Here is a 23,591-nt window from a genome sequence, read left to right as displayed (position 1 = left end):
AGATAGATAGATAGATAGATAGATAGATAGATAGATAGATAGATAGAGAGAGAGAGATATTCACAAAATATATGCAAAGTAAATGCAAGCTGTCTTGAGGTAAAGCATGCAACAGAAAGGGGAAATACTTCAAACACTGAGATACCATCTGAAAACTTTGAATACAGGTCACTTCAAAGTGACTTCCCCTCTCTAATGTGGTATAGTAATGCCTGTCCTTATCAGTAAAAAAACAAACAAAAACCCAGTTTTCAAAGTCTTTACATTTACTAAGTTCAGAGTCACAATGTTTATGACACAAAACAACACTTCCTTGAACAATGAAAAGATCTTTAATGCCACCATTGAGGTTACTTTATCCGACTGGACACCATTCTGATGGACAAAATATGAACTCTCCCTCTTCTCCCTTGTGCCTGTCTTCTACTGCCTCTACCTTCTTTATAAGTGCCCACTTCCAATGGGCAAAAACCAGTTGTTCTCTACTACTGATGACATGCATGTTTGAGATTTCCCATCTGACTCCCTGATCTCTTTTTTGGTGGGTAGCAACTGACCCACAGCCCACCACGGGCCATCAACTAGTTCCATCAGCCTCTTCACCTGTGCAGGTTACAGCTTGTGCTAGCTGAGGCATGCAAATGATCAAACAATAGCAGAGATCCACCCAGGTCACTCTGTGACAACACACACACACATGCATAGAGGACATATCTTCCTATCACTGCCAGACACAAATCTGCTTCCCTTTGACCAAGCAAAAGCATTCCTCTTGGGATTGTTCACAAAGCTTGATTTCTAGCTCATTATTTCCACTCTGATTCCTATACTATAAAAAGGAAAAGAGAAATATCTACACACACATGTCACTTCTCCCAAGAGGATACAGGACAATGCTTATCCTTTATCTTAATCTGGATTCAGACCACACACATACATCATGATTTAATGCTTCCATTTAATTAGGAAAATTCCCAATAATAAGCTGTTTAAACCTCCAGATATCAGTAAAGAGTGCCAAAGATACATAGACAACTTGTGATATGATGTATGACGGTGAGGCTTTTGACCTTTGGGTAATAGATGTTTTTAGCCACAACCTCCAAACACCACCTAGCAAGGCACAAAGGAGTTATGATCTGCATCACTGATGAAAGCACTGCAGTCGTTTTCAATGTATTTACTCATTCATTTTCTAAAAAGCATTTATTAAGTGCCAAATACATACAGTGAAATCTCAACAATCAAGAATAATGATTCCTGGAAAACAGTTGTAGTACTTCAATTTTCATTGTATGTTTTCATTGTGTTGCCACCAATTACCATATTTTACATATAATTTTTATGGTGAATAGTGCATATTTGAATAATATGACTACTTCATGGAGTTAATTATTTGCACTATAGGGACTTAGCTTTAAAGCATATCACAGGGACTATATTACTAAGAAAGGATGTTTCCTGTCCTCAAGGAAATTACAATCAAAAAGTAACAATGGAGAATCTAAACTTCAGAGAAATAAAAACAAATGAGTATGGAAATTTAGAAGGAAGAAAGTAGTTCTAGCTTAGGGGAAAGAGTCCAGTCAGGGAAAACTTCCTAGCAGAGGTAGAAATGAAGTTGAGCATCAAAGGTGAGATCTGGATAGGCAGTAAAGGGGAAGAAGGAGTATTACAAGGGGAAAGAAGAGTGGGATAAATGATCTTGGGAGGGAAAACACAGGGAGTGTTTGGGAATAACAAGAAAGAATAGCAGTTTGCACTGAATAGGGTATGTGAAAGTGCTGGAAAGGAAAGATCACAATGGCCTTTGAACCTCACAGTAAGCACAGTATTAAAGGTAGTATGAATTAATGGTGGGGTCAGGAAGCCAGCAATTGGAGCCAATAGGATAAGAAACTCATCAGCCTCTTTTCTACACTTGTGCTGCCTGAAGCAAGGATGTATTAACATTATTTCTATTGCCTGTGATTGGAAATTATTCACCATAATACTGTATTCAGAGTCGTACAAAGACTTGGTACCAAAGACTAGCATGATAGGGAATGGGTGCTCCCAAATATCTGTTTGTTTCTATTAGCATATTCACCTTGTCCTCTGAGTGTCCTACTTTGGGAAGGGAGGAGGTGAACCTGTCCTCACCATCAAGTTATCTAAGGTCCAGGCACGCATTACTCTACTGGGAAGTATTCTGTGGTGCATTCATGCCCCAGGGTCAACCACATCTCAAATCATCTGAGATTCAATTCAGTAAACACGTATGAAGGGTCTGTTGTGTGCAACACACATCTGAGGGCAACACAGATACTAAGTCTGCCCTCAAGAGGCTAACAGTCTAAGTAAGAGATCAAGCAAAGGATCTGGGATGTGGAAGTAGAGATCACTTCCCCCCATCTTCCTCCATAGGACATACTTGAGAAAGCTTAGAAATCTGACAGCAAAGAGGCAGGGATGAGGGGTCTGCTATCCAGATATTCAAGAAGGTTAGGGTGAATCTTTGGAGAAACCAGAGTCACCCTGAAAAATAATGGGATACTAAACTCAAGCTTCCAAAAACAAAGCAACTGACTCCAAGGGATACAATTCAGAGCCTCTTACAGCCTTATTAGTGGTAAGAGCGAGGGAACCAAAGAAGCCCCAGGGATCTGCCCCTTGCCAGGGTCCTCTAGGACCCCTAGTTTTGTTGGGATGACTTGAAACCCCAAATTCTAGCCCAATCACTTCTGTCCAGAGCAGGAACTCCTTTAACTTTACAGAACAGAGTCCTGGAAAACTCTCATATTTTTCTGAACCACATTTTCAAAAGAGTCCCTGCTTATCTTCTTCTTCCACATGTGGAAGTATGACTGAAGTTGCAATTATGCAATGACACAGACCCTGGACAACACTTGGGACATGTTTCTTATTGCTCTCTGTTCTCAGTGGGGGAGGGAAGACTGTAAAAACATTCATTCCTAGGCTGTTAGGACTAGAGGGGAACCTGAGAGATTTCCTGGGAAACTGAGGCCCAGAGGTCACATGACATGACCAAGGTCACAAGGCTAGTTGGTCTATGGGGATCTCTTGACCTTCATCCCTGCTGTTCTCACCACAGCAGCATGCCACCTGCTTGTCATGATTCATTTGCCAGACGTCCTGGCTGTGCTAGTTTCCCTGTTCTGTGATTTTCAGGTTACTGTAATTTTGTGTGCAAGAATAATATATCACTCATTAAATGGATTTCAAAACCTCAATATAATCACATATAAGCTTTAGCTCATACAGATCATTCATCTAGTTAAACTAGTTGAAAATCTAATTATAATTCATGGCTTTAAAAACACAGTGAGACTACATTTAACAAAACTCCATGCAAAAGCATATGCTTTGTACATACAAAATGATGCCAGTCTTTTGACACTAGGGGATGTGAGTTGTTACACATTTAACCAAATCCTAAGCAATTCTGGTCATGAATTGGACTCCTTGGGAACTGTACACAGGATCAGGCAGAGGACCTGAGTTCAAATTCTACTTTTGCTTCCAGCTACCCATGTGACCTCATATCATCACTTCACCACCTTCATTCGCCTTAATTTTCTCGTCTATTAAACAAGAGGGTTGGACTAGATGGCCCTGCCACATCTTTTAACTCTAAATTTAAGATCAGAGATTTAGAGATAGAAACACAGGAGAGGTCATTTTACCCAACCTCTTAATTTTACAAAGGAAGAAACTGAAGTCTAGAAGAGTTAAGTGACTTGCCTAAGGCCACAAAGGTAATAAATAGTTGGGCCAAAACCTGAACCCAGGTCCTCTGGCCCAATGGCAAACGATTCTTCTGGGATTGTGTCTGTGAATAAATGCCAGCAAAGCATCTGGATGAACAGCAGCTCATTTTATCTCCCATCTAAGTGCTTGGTCTACATGATTCCAAACAACCAAATACTTGAAACACGATGTGATTTCCTCATTTTTCACCTCCCATCTGGACATTCAGGCAGCATATAAACACAGCATTCTCCACTCCCCCTCGCTCCCCGCCAAACCTCTCCTAGTAAACGGACCATTTAAAGGCACGATGAGTAGGTTGATAACCGTCCCCTTCATCGAGACGGTAACTGATAAAAAACTGCAGCGTGTCTCAGAAACAATCCATAATTTGCAGGGCCTCACGATTCATCTCCTGCTGAGATGAAGAGGCACTTTTAAAGAAAGAGTCTGCCTGCCCATTCTTGCTTCACAATAGGCCACCTTCAGCCGCACTATGGTTTGTCATTACTTTTAAAATAGGCTTTAATAATAACTCCAGGGGAAAAAAATGCATCTTTTACCTTTCTGGTGAGTGGTACTTCAATGGGGACAGGAACGACTTCAGCCAGTAAGCAGCCGTAAAAGGCGACCATGAAAGCAGCAGGGTCATTGTTAGGGAATACCAGTGCTACCTGAAAGAGAGAGGTAGAGCACAGAACACAATGGGTGACATGTCATGACTAAAGGTCTGCGGAAGCAGCCCCACTGATCCAGATTTATGGCCATAATAGATTCTCATAAGAGATTACTATTATGTCCACATTAGATTAAGGAGAGACTTCAGGTCTTTTCCTTAAATCATAGCACTGCAAGACCATAAATCCACAGTTGAAAAAAGCCAGAGACATTATAGAGTCCACCATTTTACAAATAAGGAGACTGAGTTACAGAGAGGTATGTATCTGAGTCAGGCTTGAGACCCAGGTAGTCATGACTCCAATTCCAGTGCCTTCTATGTGGCATTTGGGTGTTTTGTGGGCCACATGTTTGGTACCCCTGTGATATCCATGCTATCTATTTACTTTAATAACATGATTCAGAATACATGCAACTGACTTTCTTTGTTTCTTTCTAATTGAGGTTAAATAACTTGCTCAAGGTTACACGGCCAGTTATTTCTGGGTGTGGTGCTGAGTGTCTGAGCCCGGGATTCGATCTCCAGGTCATCCCAACACTGGAGCCGGTGCTCTTACTCGCTGAGCCACCTGGCCGCCCCTAAGCAATTGGGGTTAAGTAACTTGCTCAAGGTTACACGGCCAGGTGTTTCTGGGTGGGTGCTAAGTGTCTGAGCTCAGATTCAATCCCAGGTCATCCCGACTCTGGGGCCGGTGCTCTTACTCGCTGAGCCACCTGGCTGCCCCCATGCAATGTCCTTTCAACATGGATTTTATTAAGTAACTCAATATCATGTGCTATTTTTCTAAGTATCACTTCGTTAATCATTATATGCATTTATTTTCACAAGTGTATTAAACCCATGATTAACATATAGAGATTACACCTATATTACTTCCTTTTAAAATTTAACCAATTTAACTAAATTAAAAGTAATCTCTCTGAATGGGAGGAAGGGTAGTTCCACTCTGTTGGTACTGGAGATTTCTTTTTCCCAGAAAGCATAAGACACCATGTAAGCATCAACTCATCACTCTTCCCAGAACATTTAGTATCATTGTTCCAGAGGGTGAAATTGAAATAAGTGAAGCTAAGTGTTTTGTTTGTTTGTTTTGCCAAGTCAAACAATAAATCATTGGTTTGGTTTGGGTCCCATTCTGGCTCTCAATACAGCTTTCCAAATTAAGACTTCACCTGAATCAAGAAACCTTTATCCAAAGTGTCAAATCCCATTGTTTCATAAAAGTTAAGGCAAATAATGCCATAGAAGTAAAGACACCTCATAAGTGAAAGCCCTTGCAGGGTTGCCTAATTTTAAAAAATAAAATAAATTTTTAAAAATAGTCTAATAGGAATGAAAATTCATTATATTTCCTAAGAATATTGAGACAAATAAGTGTGATTACTTAAAAAAATATTAACCAACATAATATATATATAATAATATAACTAATATAAACCAGATTCAGAGAAGCTAATATACATTTTAGGTTCATGAATTAAACTAAGAAAACTCTGAAACCTTGGTATATTCAGGGCAAATTAGTGTGTTTAAGAAGAACAAGGAAATACGGGCATTAATGCCCTCTTCCCCATATTTCTGGCCTAAGTAGAAATTAATGGGGACACAGGTATTATAGGGAAAATTTTAGGGAAGAGAGAATATATTTCCTAACCTTGGAATACATATAAAGACCAATCTAAATTCATGTATTTTGTTGATAAAATATAAACTTATTATTTCATGGTTTGAGAGAAGATTATATATAAGATTAAAAAAAACTTTGTTTCTGATTATCACATTTTGATGTAAAAAAAAAAAGACTGATAGTATCCATATGTACAATTTAAGGCCTCTAAACAGAACCCAGAATGTGTCACAAGACTCTCTGCATCAGTTTGATAAGAATATGTAGCATGGCTTACTGGATACAGACAAACTATCTCCTACATGTGTGTGTATATACATATATTACACATATACACATATATGATAAAGATAGATATGTACATTGTTATTGTGTTCATTTTTCATTCTTGAAGCGGACCATGGCATCAGGGAGATGACGATGTGACTTTGATTTGAGTGAGGGAGGGCTTTGCAAGGTCACCTGCCTCACTTTCTCCTTCAAAGCCATTTGGGTTCTGTGGCCAGATATTCATCAGGATGATTGGAGATGGTCCAGGATGCAATCAATGGGAGACTCTGGCCCTTTTAGGCTAAGGTTCATGTTAATACACATTCAGTCCTAGATATATATATATGTGTGTGTGTGTGTGTGTGTCTAGATATATATATATATATATATATATATATAGATATATGTGTGTGTGTATAGACATGGCATATATAGGGTAAGGAGATATGAGTACAAGTCTAAAATCTGACACTTGCTGGCACTGTCATGGTCAAGTCACCTAATCTCTGAGTCTCAGAGATTTTTTATTTGTAAAATAAGGATGATATCATTTGTATTATAATCTTTTCAGGAGCAATGTGTTGATTGGGGAAAGGGATGTTATAGATGACCTCTAAGGTGCTTGAAAAAGATGTCATTGACCTAAATGAGTTATTATTGCTTTTATGCCATTCAGAAAGGTCAGAAACTTCAATAGTGAGATCACATTTCTTATTTTTTTTAATTTAAAAGCTCCAAAGGAACAATACTTTCACATGGCCTCTAAGTGGCTTGATAGGATGTTCTCATTACAGAAAGCCTTTGTATTAGGTATTCACACAATGTAAAGCATAATCTTCTGCCACTATGAACATAGATGGCTATGCTATAACTCTGGCAGCCTTATTTAAAATCAAAACTGCAATTTGTCTTAGGAAAAGGAATTCTATATCTCATTCTTTTTAAGATTCCAATTTATGTCTAAATCCCCAACAAACCCTGTGTTAATAGCAGAACCCATGGTGAGCTCAGAGCAGAAATCTAAGACATTTAGAGAAATGAGCAGACGTCTAATTTTTATGAACCTGAAGCATCAGGAACCGACAACATCTCATGCTTCCTTTTAATCAATTCTATATTTCCCTGTTATTTCATTAAATACACATTTACCCTTGGACTAAGAACTTCAACTCATGACAATACTCAATAGCTAACAAATTAACAGCAAAAGACACATTGCAATATAAAGGAGACCAGACACCTGGTTCTCAAGACAGCACAGGTTTTTGGGATTTTGAGGTGGTTTTGTTTGTTTCTTTGTTGGTACCAGGTAGCTAGGGATTCCAGGAAAAGTATCTAGCTAGAGATCAGGAATACAGCTATATATAAACTGTGAAGTTCATGAGTTCCTTCATGAATAGGATGTTCTATATAGCATAGCCATCTATGTTCATAGTGGCAGAAGATTATGCTTTACATTGTGTGAATACCTAATACAAAGGCTTTCTGTAATGAGAACATCCTACTTAAGTAAATGAGGATGTTTTGTGAAGGTTGATAGCAAAGATAAAGTGGGATAAAATGAAAGCTAAAGTGAATAGAGATGTTTAAGCATTGAGTGATAGTTCAGAACAAAAGCTCTGGATTTGAGAGATGGTCTCCTTACCCCAAATCTCCAAGCCCTCTTTATTTACCTCAGATACCTTACAGCAAATTGGGGAGACTAAAGGAATGTAGCTAGTTCTGGCCACCAATTATTCTAGTTCATCAAGAGTTCCTGAAGTATCGTCAAGAAAGAATGGACAAAGCAGCTAAACATATTTACAGATGAGAAATAGTGAGTATTCTGGTCAGTGTGAATGTCCACTGGCACTAAAATACTTCCCAGCTGGCAATGCTAACTTGGGAGGAAAAGCAATAGCTTTTAAAGCTACTTTGTCAGTTATGTGGCTGTGGCCTTGGGCGATAAGCATCAGAATCAGAGACTTTTGGAATTGGTAGGGACCTTAGCAGTCATCTATAATGTCCCTTTTAGAGTCCAATGTGCTAGCATCCCAATTCTTTAACAAAAAAAGAAATTCACACAAATGTGGTTTATAAACATGCCAACTGTTGAATGCTCATTATACTGAGGGGGAAAAAGAATCTTCCCTTTTGGAAAAATTGACAAGATTTTTCATGAAGAGGGAGAATCCAGTTTGTTAGAAAAGCAGGCTTCTACCAAATGGGTATTCTAATTGTGAGTGCTTATTTAAGAAGCAGTCACACACAAGTGCCAGATGCTAGCCATGTGAATCGTTTTTCTATTGGTGGGAAAAAAAAACACTTAAGCAAATACTTAAAAAAAAAACCCAACCCATATTTTTCTCCACATTTTATTGTCACTTAATTTTCTGCTCTCCAAACCCCTACCCACATCTCAGTTCAATACATGCCAACTTAATCTGCAATTACTATTCTCCAGGAACTCCCAGAATCTGGATGCCAGATTGCAAACAAACAGATTTGGAAACCACTACGCTATGACCATGTTCTTATTGTATTTCAATATCTACATTCCCAATTTCAGTCAATTTGATGAAATGCAGAAATATTCCATAAATGTACACCCTTTACATTGACATTCCAGAGTCAGATTTCAAACTTAATTATTCCCAAGTTAGAAGGATCCACAGTCCAACTTAGAATACTAGAGAGAGAAATTATTTCAAGAAATCATCTGGTCCAATCTATAATCTTCTCTAAAATGCAAATAAATCATTGTTGTGGCCCCCTATGGCTATGGAGTAAGCGAGAAGTTCAATTATTCTTCATTGTCTATTTCTTCTTCAAAAGGGGACTATGGTAAAGTTATTTGGGTTCTCAGATTGTATATATGGTAACCTGTAGACAAGTGCCCACTGAAGGAGCTTCCCACTCTTAATATATGATCTCCTGACCCAGGATGATTATAGTCTTCTCATGATATGACTGCTAAGTTAAAAGCTTCTGTAGAATTGGTATGGTAGGTAGAATGACCTAAGTTCAGGTGGAAGTACCACCATTAATTCTCTCTTACTCTATACTTTTAGGCAAATAACTTCACCTCTCTCAATTTCTTCACCTTGGATAATGAAATTCCATTTACCCAGGAAGTGGTTAGGGGGATCAAATAAGCTAGCATATGTGAAAGCACTTTTCAAAGTAGAAATTGTTTATGATTTTAAGGCATTACCATCAAGAGTTTTAGTAATGAGGAAAGAAAAGAACCAGTTTATGGCTAAAGACATTTGCCTCGGCAGTGAGTGTGGCTAGACAAAGCCAGGTTTAGAGAAGAAAGAGTTGTTCCACTTTCCTGGGTAGGTCACAAAAGTACATACTGTGCCTAGGAAGGGCTGAACTCTGGGATTTAAATAATTTCTGGGTGCTTAATAAGACCTACATGTAACACAGATTTTACAAATTCTGTAACTTAATGCTTACCCTGTCTCCAGGCCGCACCATGGGTTCTTGCTTTGTACCTAATTTATGTAGAATGTTGTAAGCAACCTTCATACTCCTTGTCCACAGTTTGCCTGTCAACACAAATTACAAAGCCAAAAGTTATTGGACTATTTGGTATTTCATCAAGAATATATACATACTTTCCAGTTAAATGTATGCATGTAAAGTAGGTGTGCAAAGTTCAAATGCATGGATTTTAAAGAATTATTCCTTTTTCAAACTACCCAGAAGCAAACTGTGAAAGGGTGAACAGAGATCAGAATGAAAAACGGAGAAAAGGTAATTCACTAGAGACCATGCCTAATCTCTCACAAAATAGTTAATTAATGAGAGTTTCTATTTCTTCCCTCAAATTGTTCTGATATGCTTTAACATAAGAAGAATGAGTGGGAGGAATATGAACAATTTTAAAATGAATTTCTGTTAGTAATTTCCCTTAGAAAAACACAGACAAACTCACCATTAGAAATTAGTATATTGAGGGGAATAAGAGAAAAATATAAGAGCCAAAGCCACTCTTCAAGAGAAGTGGGTAAAAGGTATCAACAAACAGTTCTCAAAAGAAGAATTACAGACTATTAATCAATACATAAAAGACTATTCCAAATCAAAACAACTGTGGTTTTACCTCATATCCAACAAAATATCAAAAAAAAGATGGGAATAGTTTATGTTGTTCGCATTGTAGAGAGAAAGTCACACTAAGATACTGTGGTGAAGTTGTAAACTTGGCCAAGCATTCTGGAAAGTCATCCAGAATTATACCCCAAAAGTTACTAAACTGTTCATGTCCATACTCTTTGATTCACAGATCTCACTGCTGGGCTTATACCTCAAGAAGATCAAAGTAAGAAAGAAAGGTCCAACAGAAACCAAAATACTTAGAGAAACACTTTTAAAGTAGCAAAGAACCAGAAACCAAATAGATGCCCATCAATTAGGAATTGGCTAAACAAATTGTAGTACATGAATACTGTATAACATATTACTGGGTCATAAGTAATTATAAATGTGAAGAATAATATAGGGAAGCATGAGAAGATTTATATGAACTAATACAAAGCGCAGTAAGCAAAACCTGGAAAAATATACAATGACAAAACAATGCATATGTAAATAACAGAAATCAAAACTTAATGCTATATAATCATAATGGTCAAGTTTGGCACTAAAGACAAAAATGCAGAAATGGGAAACCCAGAAGCCTTAGTCCAATTATTTTATGTGGCATTATGGCAGTCACAATGATTGGGAACCGACTTGATTTTACAGTATGAAGTCCAATTTTACCCTGACACATGGACACAGAGTTAAGTCTTCAGGCAAAATGATTTATTCATACTAACTACATAAATAAGCAAGCCATTTAAAGTTAATGCAGCTCCTATTAATTGCTGCAGAGCTTTGGAACAGTTTTGGAACTGACCCTACATGTAGTATGTATTTAATAGGTATTTGTTGATCAATTGATTGATTTGTACAACAGTATGAAAATACATAAAAGCCCCTTTACAATTTGTTCATAGTAATGAAGTAAGCTACTTAAGGCCTCTGATACAAAATTAATTCCAAGATTTAGTGGCTGATTATGTTAATAATAGCATGCTGCAACAAAACTAAATGTAATTTAACCTGTTTCCTTACTTGAGGATACAAACACAGCTTTGGTCAAGCTTTCTGTGTTTATATCTGAGTTACTAAAAAAAAGTTTCTGTGATTATATATTTCTTCTTGTCCTCTGAAACTACTGAGGATTATGGGTAGACCTTAAGAAACTTATCATAAAGGAATAGTTCCTTTTCAAAGCAAGTAGCATCTTCTCAGGAACAAAATGAAGAGAACAGAAGTAAGTTTATAAGCAGAAATCCCCTCCCCCTCAATTCCGAGCAATTGTCTGCCTATTGATGAATTAAACAATTCTAATTCTAATTCTAATTCTCACAGTCTATGAGGAAACTATGTGGGTATGTTAATATTCATCTCTTTTCTCCAAAATAAAAGTCATTATCCCATTAGGAGTAATTCAGAGAGTGATTATAGTCTAAAATCTCACTCTCACAAGAAACAAAACAAAAGAAAAACTTTGGCTGCTGATAAGTGCTTCTGGATCTAGCTTAATGCACAGAACTAGCATATTTATTACAATCAAAATCAGACCGCTGAAAAGTGCTACTCATCAGGCTTCAATGAAATTTCGACTTAATAAAAGCTTCATAATCACAGGGTCTACATTATCATAATCACATACAAAAACTATCTTACAAAAAAAAAGAGTGAAGAGGAAAAAAACAATAATTTTGGCACAATTCCAGTTTCAAGAGGGACAAGGAAATGAAGACTAAGCTAAGTTGCTGATTCAAACAGGCAAGGATATGGTATTCACTGGACAATTAAGAGAATATTTTTCTTCAGCATGATGACAATGGTATTAATTTGGTTTTACCATGCCTGCCTCTCCATAAAGAAGAAACTTAGTAAGTCAAGATTTAGAGCTGGGAGGGAACTTGAAAGTCACTGGATCAAACTTCCTCATTTTAAAGAAATTTGTTAGCCTCAATTTGATTTGTCATCTCCTGGGGGGAAAAAAGGAAAAGTCCCAGGAGCATCATAACAAAAATCCCTAACTTCATCATCAAAATAAAAGTGCTGCAAACATATAAAAAGAATTTATATACCAAGGGGAACACAGTCAGGATCACCCAAGATATGTCAGCATGACAAATCTTTGAATGTAACATTTTGTACTCAAAGAAGACAGGTGTACAAGGAAGACTATTTTACCTTGTAAAGCTGAGTATAATCCTAGAGGGCGAAAAATGGATCTTTACTGGAATAGAGGCCTTTTAAACATTTCTTATGGAAAGGCCAGGGCTGAGTAGGAATAATAATAAAAAAAAGAGTCAGAAGAAACCTAGAAAAATACATTTATTTTAATTAATTGGAAGGGATGGTATGAACATGCACTGCTCACATTCTACTGAGGAGAGAAGAAACAAATGTCCCTTCAGAAAATTAATGTCCTGAAGGAATTAAATAAGAAAAACAGAGATCTTGAGGGATAGTTTGGTTCTGTTCTGAGACTTTGAACAGGGGAAAGAAAATAGTGTGTAAAAATAATACACTGTACAGAAAAGAGAAAGATGAGAGCAGAATTTACTATTTCTCTTCATTGGAGTGTATGAGAGTAAGAGTAAACAGACAAGGAAGAAGGGTTGGTAGGGTTGGATATCAGAGGAATCTCACTCTTCTGAAACAAAGGACAGCTAAATACACACACACACACAGGAGTTTGGGGGTAGAGATACAAAGAACTCAAAAGTAAAACAAGATGAATTGGGGGGTAAGAGAGGGAGACTTAAGAGGGAAGGTAATATTCAGGAGGGAATAGATGGAAACAAAACAAACTTCAAATCCTGAAAGTGAAAATTAAAAGGAATTCAAAAGGAAAACAAAGAATAAGAATCTAAGGGGGAACTCATCATTTAAGGAATGAGCAAACTTTGGTATATAAATTCAACAGAATACGTGATCAATTTAGGAAAACGGATCCATATACAAACAATTTGTCAATTACAAATAATTCACAACTATTTCTTATGGCAGGTTCTCACAGACTTCTCCTTTGTAACACATTGTTATTAATTTTCAATATCCTATGAACTTGAAGTTAATAAAACTTTCGTTCTTTGTTTCAAGACTCTATAAATTGAATTTTTCTTCCTCCTAGAATAGTCCTAAATAATTATACTCCAATTAGATTATAGGAATTATAGTATAATGGAAAACATAGTAGGCTGAAAAAAATCAATTAATAAATCAACCAATATATGTTTATTAAGCATTCATTGTGTCAGGAACTGTCCTAGGTGCTGGGATTAAAAAAAAATGAAACAATCACTCCTTAACACAAGCTTTGATTTTAATGAGAAAACCTAGTTTTAACTGCCACCGAGTTTCTGTTTTGCAAAATGGGGTAATAACAAATGACCTAATTCACAGAGTTATTACAAACATGAGGCCACAAGTGGGTGATTTTAAATGCCCACCCAAACTCTGTAAGGGCCTCATACTTCTCAATTCGGTGGGCCAACCCCCATTCCCTATTCTCTGGTTTATTCATTCATTCCAACCTGTTCTCATTCTAGTAGGTATAAATAGACTCATACCCAAGGTTATAGTCAAACTTTCTCACTGTCCTCGGGGTAAACCTGTTGGGAGAAATAGATTTCTCCTATTCACCATTCAAGTTCTTGAGTGCCTATCCAAGGCATTTCCTATCCATATAGCCAGCTACCTACAATGATGACATTTTTAGATCTTAAACATGACAATTTACTTTGAAAGAAAGCAAAAGAAATAGTATTTGCAGGTACTAATATATTAAAGCAAATGCATAAATAATAAACCATATCACACAATACATATATAAATTTGAATCATATTCTCCCATCAATGCACTCAATATCCATTAGAATGTGAGTTCCCCTAAGAGCAAGGACTGCTTGTGTCTTTTTTTTTTTTTTTGGCATCCTAAGCGCTAAAAAAGACTCTGTTGATGGACTATGGTGAAACTTACAGAAACCTGACATGGAAACAGATGAAGGAAGAAAACTAATTTGTTTAGGGCTATTCACAATTCTATAGGACAGGCTTTAATGTCAATGGCCTATTCCAGAACAGATCTATGTGTGCCACCCAAAACAGTTGCTGTTGATGTTTATCACTCTTCTACTTGAGCAAGTTCATCAAACTGGAGATTTCTGGGTTATAGAGAACTGAAATCAGGAGTGTGAGTTCAAGCACAACCCCTTACACATCATAACTTTATGATCATAGCAAGTCACTTAACTTTTTAGTAGGTTCCAGGCAATTTTCTAAAAGTTATAGAATAGTTGATTACAGTCAGGGGGAATTTTCACACTGGAAACTCACAAATGAAATTTCAAGTGTGGCTCAAGACTGGGAAGAGATATAATAAAAGATCCCAAGAAGCTTTATTGGCTTAGGAGCTACTGGATGTCCTTCAGAGGCAATGTGGTGCAATGACCTAGGTTTGGCTTCCAGTTCTGCTCCTTGCTACCTGGGTTGACCTAAGGAAAATCACTTCAACTTCCGGGATCCTCAGTGTTTTCACCCTTAAAATGAGGGAGCTGAACTAGATGCCTTCTACAATTTCAGTTCTACACCTATGATCCTAGGATTCCTAAAGGTACCATTTTCTTGTAGGAAGTACCTGGTGTGGCTCTTCCTTATAATCCTGATGTTTCTTAGAACATCAACCAGTGTGGCCCAATGAAAAAATGTTCAGGGTTTCAGCATTTTCCTTTAAAATGTTAAAATATGGAATTACGTGTAACTCACAAATGCTCATTACTTGTGATAATTTTTCAGAGTGAAATTAAATTTAATTTCTTTTATTTTGCTACAAAATTTCCCTTGCCCTTGTAACCCATGCATGTGGGGGCGGAGTTATACTCTGAGTTCGGTGTGAAGGAAAAAGCTAATTAATTCAGACCCCATTAATTTATTATTCAAGCACAAATTGTACCAATGTTTACCTCTGCATGACCTATAAAGATAATTCGCTAAAATATTAATAGAACAAACAAAATCACAGGGGAGATTTTTTATGTAATTGAAAACAAACCTTCTGGGTACTTTTAACAGTCTTACTGGCATACAGATAATCAAGGGGTGGAGTGAGGCTAGAAAAGGAGATTGCAACCAACTTATGGACACTACAACTTTAACAATCTTTTATCGATATTAAGTGCTTTATTTTATTTTTTTAAAATAACTGTTCAACCCAGATAATTATACTTATCCTCACTTATTCCCCTTGGAATCCAAATAAGGAATAACCCTTCCTTGAGAAGCACATATCTCTAGGTGACTTAAGTCCAGAGAGCTATGTTCAGTTGAGTTCTGACTACTGTGAATGAGGGGACAGTTAGGTGGCACAGTGGATAGAGTATTAGACTTGGGAGTCAGAATATCTGAGTTCAAATCTTACCTCAGACACTTAATCGGCTATGTAAGCTTGGGCAAATCACTTAAGTTCTCTGTGCTTCAGGTTCCTCATCTTTAAAATGGGAATAATAATAATAGAAGCCTTACAGAACTCTAGTGGGGATCAAAGAAGATAACACAAGGACTGTGCAAGCTTCAAAACATTATTACTATTATTATCACATCACTTTCAATATCTAGCCTTCCCTGGGTGGCAATTCTCCAATCTAAGGAACTCTTTCTTTCCCTCAAGTCTGAATAAATGCATGTTATAATGCCATATGCTCTTGGGGTTTTCATCATCTTCCTTTGACAATGGTAAAAAAAAATTACTAAAATTCTGATTCATAATGGAGTATATATTATTTTTGTCCAATATACAGACACATTAAGGGATCTTACTCCAGAGAGGGCTCTTCACTACAGCAGAATGGAGTACTCTATTAATGGGATCGTCAATAAATGAGAAGCACAGAATTTCAGCTGTGCATTAAATGGGTACTGCTCGATACAAGCCAATTCTAAGTTTAAAAGCTTCCAGGGCAAAGTAATGCCTTTGCGGAAGCACAAGACGACATCCACACATACATACATATAAGAAGGCTTACTACAAAGACTCTTTCCACTAGTTTCCCTAATGAGGATGAGAAAGGAGAAAATGTTTTAAAAAATTATGAATTGTTTTAAAAGGACTTTACCAAAGTGTATATGTGTTTCCCCAGAAAAAGACAATCACAGTTCTATAGTGAAAGAAGACATATTTCAGTAAATTACTAACCAAAAGAATCTTAATGGGGAGCAAAATGCATAATTAAGATGAATCTCTCTATCACAGAATCATCAAATCATGAAGTACTAGAGCAGGATGGCCTTAGATCAACAGAGAAAAGGGAGGGTTAGAAAGGATCAATGACTTGTCCTTGGTCACACCACTGGTAATGTTTGGAGTCCATACCAGTTAGTCTAACCTTCACTGAACTGAAAAAAAATATGAAAAAGTTGAAAATCCATAGTTGATAGAAACTATAGGCATAAATACTATATCTTATGAAAATAGGGTTCCCCCCCACAAAGCACAATACTTCAAAGTTAGAAGGGACTTCAAAGGTCACCTAATACAATGTGGACTTCAGCTAGAGTTCTGTTTATGACATCACTAACCAGGAGTCATCCCTCCTCCAATAAGTGAGAATTTACTCCTTTCCTAGGCTGCAGCTCTAATTTTTTGGAATATAAATCTACCAGTCTGTAATTTCATCCACTGAATCCAGTTCCTGGATTTATAGCACTAAGGAGAAATCTAGTCTTTGCTACAGTTCACTGAAATAATTTTGGATCCCAGTTCTATCATCTAATATATTAACTATCCCTCTCAGATGTGCTTCATCTGAAAATTTGGTTAATTGCCATCTATGACTTCATCTAAGTTTCAGATAAAAATGTCAAATAACATATGGTCAAAAGGAGATCCCCTGGGACTCTCCATTATAGGCCTACTCTCTATCTGCTGGGTCACCCAGTTTCTCTTAAAGAAGAATGAACTTCAAAAATATTAAATTTATCCATATCTTGTCTTATAATATTCCTGTATATACATCCTTACAAAGCACAAAAGAAAAGAAAGCCCTTTATTTTACCATCTTTCCCTCCTTTCAATTTTTTAAAACAGTACTTTAGTTTTTCCAATTACATGTAAAGACAATTTTTAACATCCATTAAAAAAATTAAGTTCCAAATTTTCTGCCTCCTCCTCTCCCCAAGACAGTTTGCTATAGATTACATATATATGTAATCACATAAAACATATTTCCATATTAGTCATATTTTGAAAGAACAGACCAAAAGGGGAAAAAAGACAAAAAATAAATAAAGAAAAAATAGTATGCTTCAATATACATTCAGACTTCATCAGTACTTTCCCTGGATGTGGATAGCATTTTCCATCATGAGTTCTTTGGAATTGTCCTGGATTGCTATATTGCTGAGAAAAGTTGTCATTCATAGTTGATCATTGAAACAATGTTGCTATTACTGTATACTATGTTCTTCTGGTTCTGCTCATTTCACTTTGAATCAGTTCATTATTTTACCATCTTTTTCATTCAGAATTAAGTCTACCAGCACTTATTAAGTACCTGCTGTATACTATGCACTGTCCTAAGTGCTGGGGATATAAGAGTGAATCTTTAAACTACAATACTTAAATGAAATAAGTACTTAACAAAATGTTAATTGAATGAAGAATGAATGAGAATTAAGTGAAACATGTACATTTTATGACAGAGACCCGACTCTTAGCTCTAGTATGAATCAATTTGGTGATCATGGGCAAGTTTCTTAACCTCTCTAAATTTTAAGTAACTAACTTTTGAAGTCTACATACTCTGATCATCTATTTTCCTTATTATTAAGTTGTTATTAATATATTACTACTAAGTAATTTTAAGATTACTTTTATTTTTATTATTTAATTAATTTTGATATTATTTAATATATTAATATAATATTATTTAATTTATTTTATATAATATAAATAATTAATTATTTAATAATAATAATAAGTAACTGGTCATTTTAGAACCATACCACTTGCACTCTGACCATCCTTCTCATTTCTTCTTTCCCTTCCCCCACCCAAAGTGATACAGAAACTTTTGCTTTATCTTAACCAGAATTAAGCCACTTCCAAACCATAACATTAGCTTATTTCCTGGCTCCTTTTTATGAGTTGACTTCTCAAATTAGAATGTTTGCCTATATTTGTATACCCCAATTCTCAGCATATAGCTGGCACTTAGCAAACCCTTAATAAATGTTTTTTTCATTCATTCAGAATATATACAGAGATAGCTGTGTAATATAGTGTAGTTCTGTACATATTGCATGCATACAATGGCATTTTATTTCCTAAAATATTAATTTCTTTTCTTGATTCATTTTCATAATCAGTAGGATCTGAAAAAAATATTTGTATGTGTCTTTTTACTCATCTGTCAATTTCCAGCTAGTCTAAGAAAACAAAGCCCCTTAATGAGCATTTCACCTGGACAACAGTGCTCTGCCACCTAGTGGTCAAAAGGATAGCCGCAGGCTTTCAAAAATAGGCAAACCTAACTCAAGACAGTGTAGGGAGAAAAACCATTAATTTTTCTCCCTTCTGCTTTCCAGACTTTCAGGAATTCCAGATATATACTAGAGGAGACTTTTTGTAAGATTCCCAAACATGCGAGCATAAGTAAAGCGCGTGTGTGTGTGTGTGTGTGTGTATGTGTGTATTTTCAAGGTAAAGGTACTCTGACATGAGATAAATAATCCATTCTGCTCATTACTGTCTTGGATCTTTCTCAAGAATATACACATTCAGAATTTACAGGGTGCCCAGGTCACTAAAAAAACTGAGTATGGGATATGGATCAATTATTGCTTGGGTCATTTAGTTCCTGACACAGCTTTGATTCTGCTAAGTAAGGTACAGCCTTTACCGACTGCACATAACTAAAAGTCAATGGTAAATAAGAGTTTGGTCAAAAGGAGTGGGGACTTCCCAGTCTAAACTCTCAACAACCAGGCTTGTCCTTCAAAGCTGTTGGGAAGTGCTGAGAAGGAGAAAGGAGGGAAGGAGAAGAATTCTGCCTCTTTGTCCATCTACAATGATCATCCTAGGTAAAGATACTGACATACTAACTTGATAGACTCATAATCTAATGAAATCTAGGGCACTTAAAGGGACTGCAGCTTCAAGATGAATCAGCCATGTGATAAAATAGCTAAGAAAGCTAATTTGATCTAAGGCAACATTGAGAGACAAAGAGCTAAGGACAAGGGAGGTAATAGTCCCACTGTACCCTTCCCCAGTCAGATAGCTTCTCTAGTAAAGGGAAGCTCTGGGAAGCCACATCTTCCCACTAGAGAGTGTCAGGAGGACCGTTTGGATGGCAAAGAGTGTCAAGATCAGGTAGTATAAGGATCAGTTGAAGGAACTATGACTCTGAATGGGAGGGAAGGGCATGATATGGTATCTTTTCCAACATCTAAAAGGCTTTCATGTGCAAGAGGTTTTAGATTTGCCATGAATTTCCTTAGGAGGCAGAACTATCAGCAAATGGCTGCAAAGATGTGGGTCCAGGTAGTTTAGTAGAAAAATTATGGTTTTTCTCCCTACACTGTCTTGAGTTAGGTTTGCATATTTTTGAAAGCCTGCAGCAACAAGACCCTTCAATGATTCTAAGTGCCATTAAGTACCAGAATCATTGAAAGCTCAGAAGCAACAGTAATATCCTGTTAACTCCAGGGCAGAATTTCACAGGTAGGGCCTTCCTTCTCTGCAGCTGGGAAAACCATATATCTTTAAGCACAAACTTCAGCAGAGCCATTGAACTTCAGTGTTCCCTCCATTGGGGCACACTACAACCCACCTACACATCCTCTGATGCCTTGTGCACAGGGGAGAATTCAACTTATCCTTATATTGATGAGTTTCTTTAAAACATGCAATATCCACATCCAAAGGAGGGCACAAAAAAAAATAGAGCCACCAGGTCCTCCTCCACCTCATTCACAGTGCTAAATCTGTATCCATCAGTGAGGTCTTCATCCATAGAACAATGGGAGTGAGACCTCCTGCTCATTCATTCCTCCAGGATGGAATACCCAGAGAAGCTTGTAAAGTCAAGTCCTCTCTTCTGTTCTATTATAAGTGTATAATATACAATGGTAACTGTTTCCTTGTGCTCATCTGCTATATGGCAAGCAATGCAGAAACTGTCTTCATTGATCTTATCTACCTCCAATTAGAGGGCTACAAATTGCACACGTACAAGACTAAGAGGGAGAAGGAGAGAGATGAGCCCAAAATACCACATGGACAGACATGAGACATTTGGGCTTCACTTAGCAAGTTGGTTTCCTTGGCAACAACCAATCAAACAGTAGACTTTGCTGTGTCAGGCAAAGGGTGGGGGGAGGGACACAGATCCTCTACAACCACCCACTTTCTTTCCTCCCACAAACCAAAGAGCATAACAAACATAGATAAAAATATTTGTCTGCTCCAGTTAACTACTTACGAATAATTTATTATCTGCATTACTTCTATTGAATGAAGAATTTTTTAAGATTGTTCCTCTTGCTTTGTAAAATAAACTATTTTGGGAAATAGATTTTTTGTTATGAAACATATATACTTTTGTTATTTGATACTATGGGAAATTACTTCATTCAAGAATAGCACATATATAATCGAGCTGGCAAAACCCAGTACCTTGCACTTGCAGTCATTAGTTTTTATGCTACTTCTTATTTTCATTAAAAGCACAGAAATTCCCAGAGTCCGGAGAGAACTAGTCCAAATCTATCATTTTAGAGATAGCCAATAATTATTTATTAAGCACCAACAATATGCTAGGCATTGTGCTAAATTCTGGGGGTACAAAGAAAGGCAAAAAACAATTCTTACCCTCAAGGAGCATACTTGAATGGAGGAGAAAACATGTACATAAATACATACAAAGTAGTTGGAAAGTGATAAGGGAGGGGAAGGTACTAGAGGCTGAGAGGAGTGGGAAAGTCACCGTGAAGATGGGCTTTGAACTGAGACTTGAAGGAAGCAATAGAATATAAGACATAGAGATGAGAAGGCAGAACATTTCAGTTGTGGAAAACAACCAGTCAAAATGTATGGAGATGGGACACAGGACAGTGGTGTTCTAAGAAAGGTAAATAGATAGTAACATGAGGCCAGACTGGATAAAGGAACTTCTCTTAGCTGATAAAACTAACAGAAAGCTAGTGCCAGAAACCAAGTCTCTTGGCTCCTAGGCTGACAATTTCCCCAAAACACCTCATTACAAGCCCTACCTATTCTCATTGAAAACTGAACATTTTTCTTTACAGAATTTCCAATTCCAGAGATTTGGGTAGCAGAAATTAAACACAGCATAGAAATAAACTCTAATCTGCCTTCACTCTTCCATGTCTCTCAAAATTGATTCACAGTACCTTCAAAATGGTTGGCAAAATCATTCAAATCAATGCAAAAGACTAAATTGGGGTGCCCATTCAGAACATGGCATATCTGTCAATCTAATAATGAGATATGATGCAAAGATAATATAAAGATTAACCCAGTTACAGAACATCTTTCTAGATATATATCTATTAGCAATCCCTATTTAAATGATGAAAGTACATATCAAAGCAAACACCCATCAAGTCTATGAAAGAATATCAAAATACTTAATAATAAATCCATTATCAGCTGAATACACAATCAGAAGGGAAACAAATCGGACTTGGTAAGGCTACATGTTTTCTAAGTAAGTTAAAACTTTAACAAGTGAAATTAATATTAGAGGCAATATAAAACATTTAGATTTTTTAAGATATCAGACACAAAGCCTTATCTCTATCTTAACTAAGGAAAGCACCACAAAATTGTGTTAGAAATGAGCACATTTATGGAGATCTACAGGAACAGTAATACAAAGTACAATTTCATTAATCCTGTTCCTAGATTACTGATATAGATACTTTGGGGGAATGGGTGGAAACATAAACAAAAGATAATTAGTAGATCTTAGCTGAGTTACAAACATAGAAGAAAACGAAAACAATTGGTGAAATTAGAAGTAAGCTGAAGAAAAAAAGTTATTTCAACTATGGGAAAATCTTAACCAAAGATATTAAGCAGGAATCCACAGGAGGGGAGAGGAAGGGAGGAGTAAAAAAAAAAAAAAAGCCAGGACTCATAGCAAAAATGGAAAGCAAATTAGATATGAGCCTAAATGTATTAAAATATGAAAAAGAAAATGGTTTTTTAAATTGCAATATTAATTATATGGTAGGCAGTGGTGGCCAGCATCTTCATTTGGATTGACTTAGAATCGTGTTTCCAAATCTGGATGCCCCTCTTTAAATAAAGTGTAGGTAGGCAGAATGAAACTCTGAAGAAATAAATATAACAAACTAGTCAGACATGTTTAGATTTAGTGCACACATTGAAATAATTTGAAAATTAAATAAATATAAGTCTTGTTTCCAGTCACATGATAAAAGAATACCTACCCTAATGCCCTGACAGAATTGGTGGGAGGAGGTAATAAAAGATTTGGAAATCATATGGCGATAGGCTACTATACAGGGCCAACTAGGTAGTGCAGTGGATAGAGTGTCCAGTCTGGAGTCAGAAAGATGCATCTTCCTGAATTCAAATCTGGCCTCAGACACTTACTAGCTATGCGACCCTGGACAAATCACTTAACTCTGTTTTCCTCAGGTTTCTTATCTGTCAAATGAGCTGGAGAAGGAAATGGCAAACTACTCCAGTGTCTTTTGCCAAGAAAACCTCAAATGGGGCCATGAAGAGTTGGACATGGATGAAATGATTGAACAGGCTACTGTATGAGGCTTCTGTTACTGTCTACCAGCTTACTAGGGAGGCCCAAAAGGTATTCTATTAAGAAGCCTTTAGTGAATTCCTGTTGTGGGCCCAGGCCTATGCATTGTGACACTGGGAGACTTAGGAGAAAATGAAAGACAAGGTCCTCACTATGGGGGAGCACATGGTCTAGTGGCATACAGAGTCCCCAAGCAAGGATCAGATTCTTCCATGATGGTCTTCCCTAGCTATTCAGAAACAGAACAACATCCTCATTCTCTAAACTCTTGAAGCCTTTTATTAACAACGATGATTATGAAAATAATATTATTATAATGACTGACATTTATATAGAACTTGAAAATTTATAAAGTGTTTTATACACATTACTCCATTTGATTCTCATAATCACCAGATAG

At 36.7% G+C, this 23,591-nt stretch overlaps 1 protein-coding gene across 3 annotated transcripts in view; it reads right to left on the bottom strand.

Moving 5' to 3' along the window:
- The window catches only part of DIP2C (disco interacting protein 2 homolog C), a 586,558-nt gene that overhangs the window by 175,003 nt on the left and 387,964 nt on the right, over positions 1-23,591 (bottom strand). For all 3 annotated transcript variants that reach the window (XM_069086554.1, XM_069086552.1, XM_069086553.1), the window contains 2 exons: positions 9,768-9,859; positions 4,314-4,424 (listed from right to left, as the gene is read on the bottom strand). In XM_069086554.1, coding sequence (XP_068942655.1) covers positions 4,314-4,424; positions 9,768-9,859 — 203 coding nt within the window. The remainder of the gene's footprint in view (positions 1-4,313; positions 4,425-9,767; positions 9,860-23,591) is intronic.

The sequence above is a fragment of the Petaurus breviceps genome, unplaced genomic scaffold (assembly GCF_028583685.1).
Source record: "Petaurus breviceps papuanus isolate PSGF00001 unplaced genomic scaffold, PetGlider_PUasm1.0 178, whole genome shotgun sequence".
Classification (NCBI taxonomy): domain Eukaryota; kingdom Metazoa; phylum Chordata; class Mammalia; order Diprotodontia; family Petauridae; genus Petaurus; species Petaurus breviceps.
Note: the sequence above shows the minus strand (reverse complement) of the source record. Positions and strands in the feature narration are given on the sequence as shown.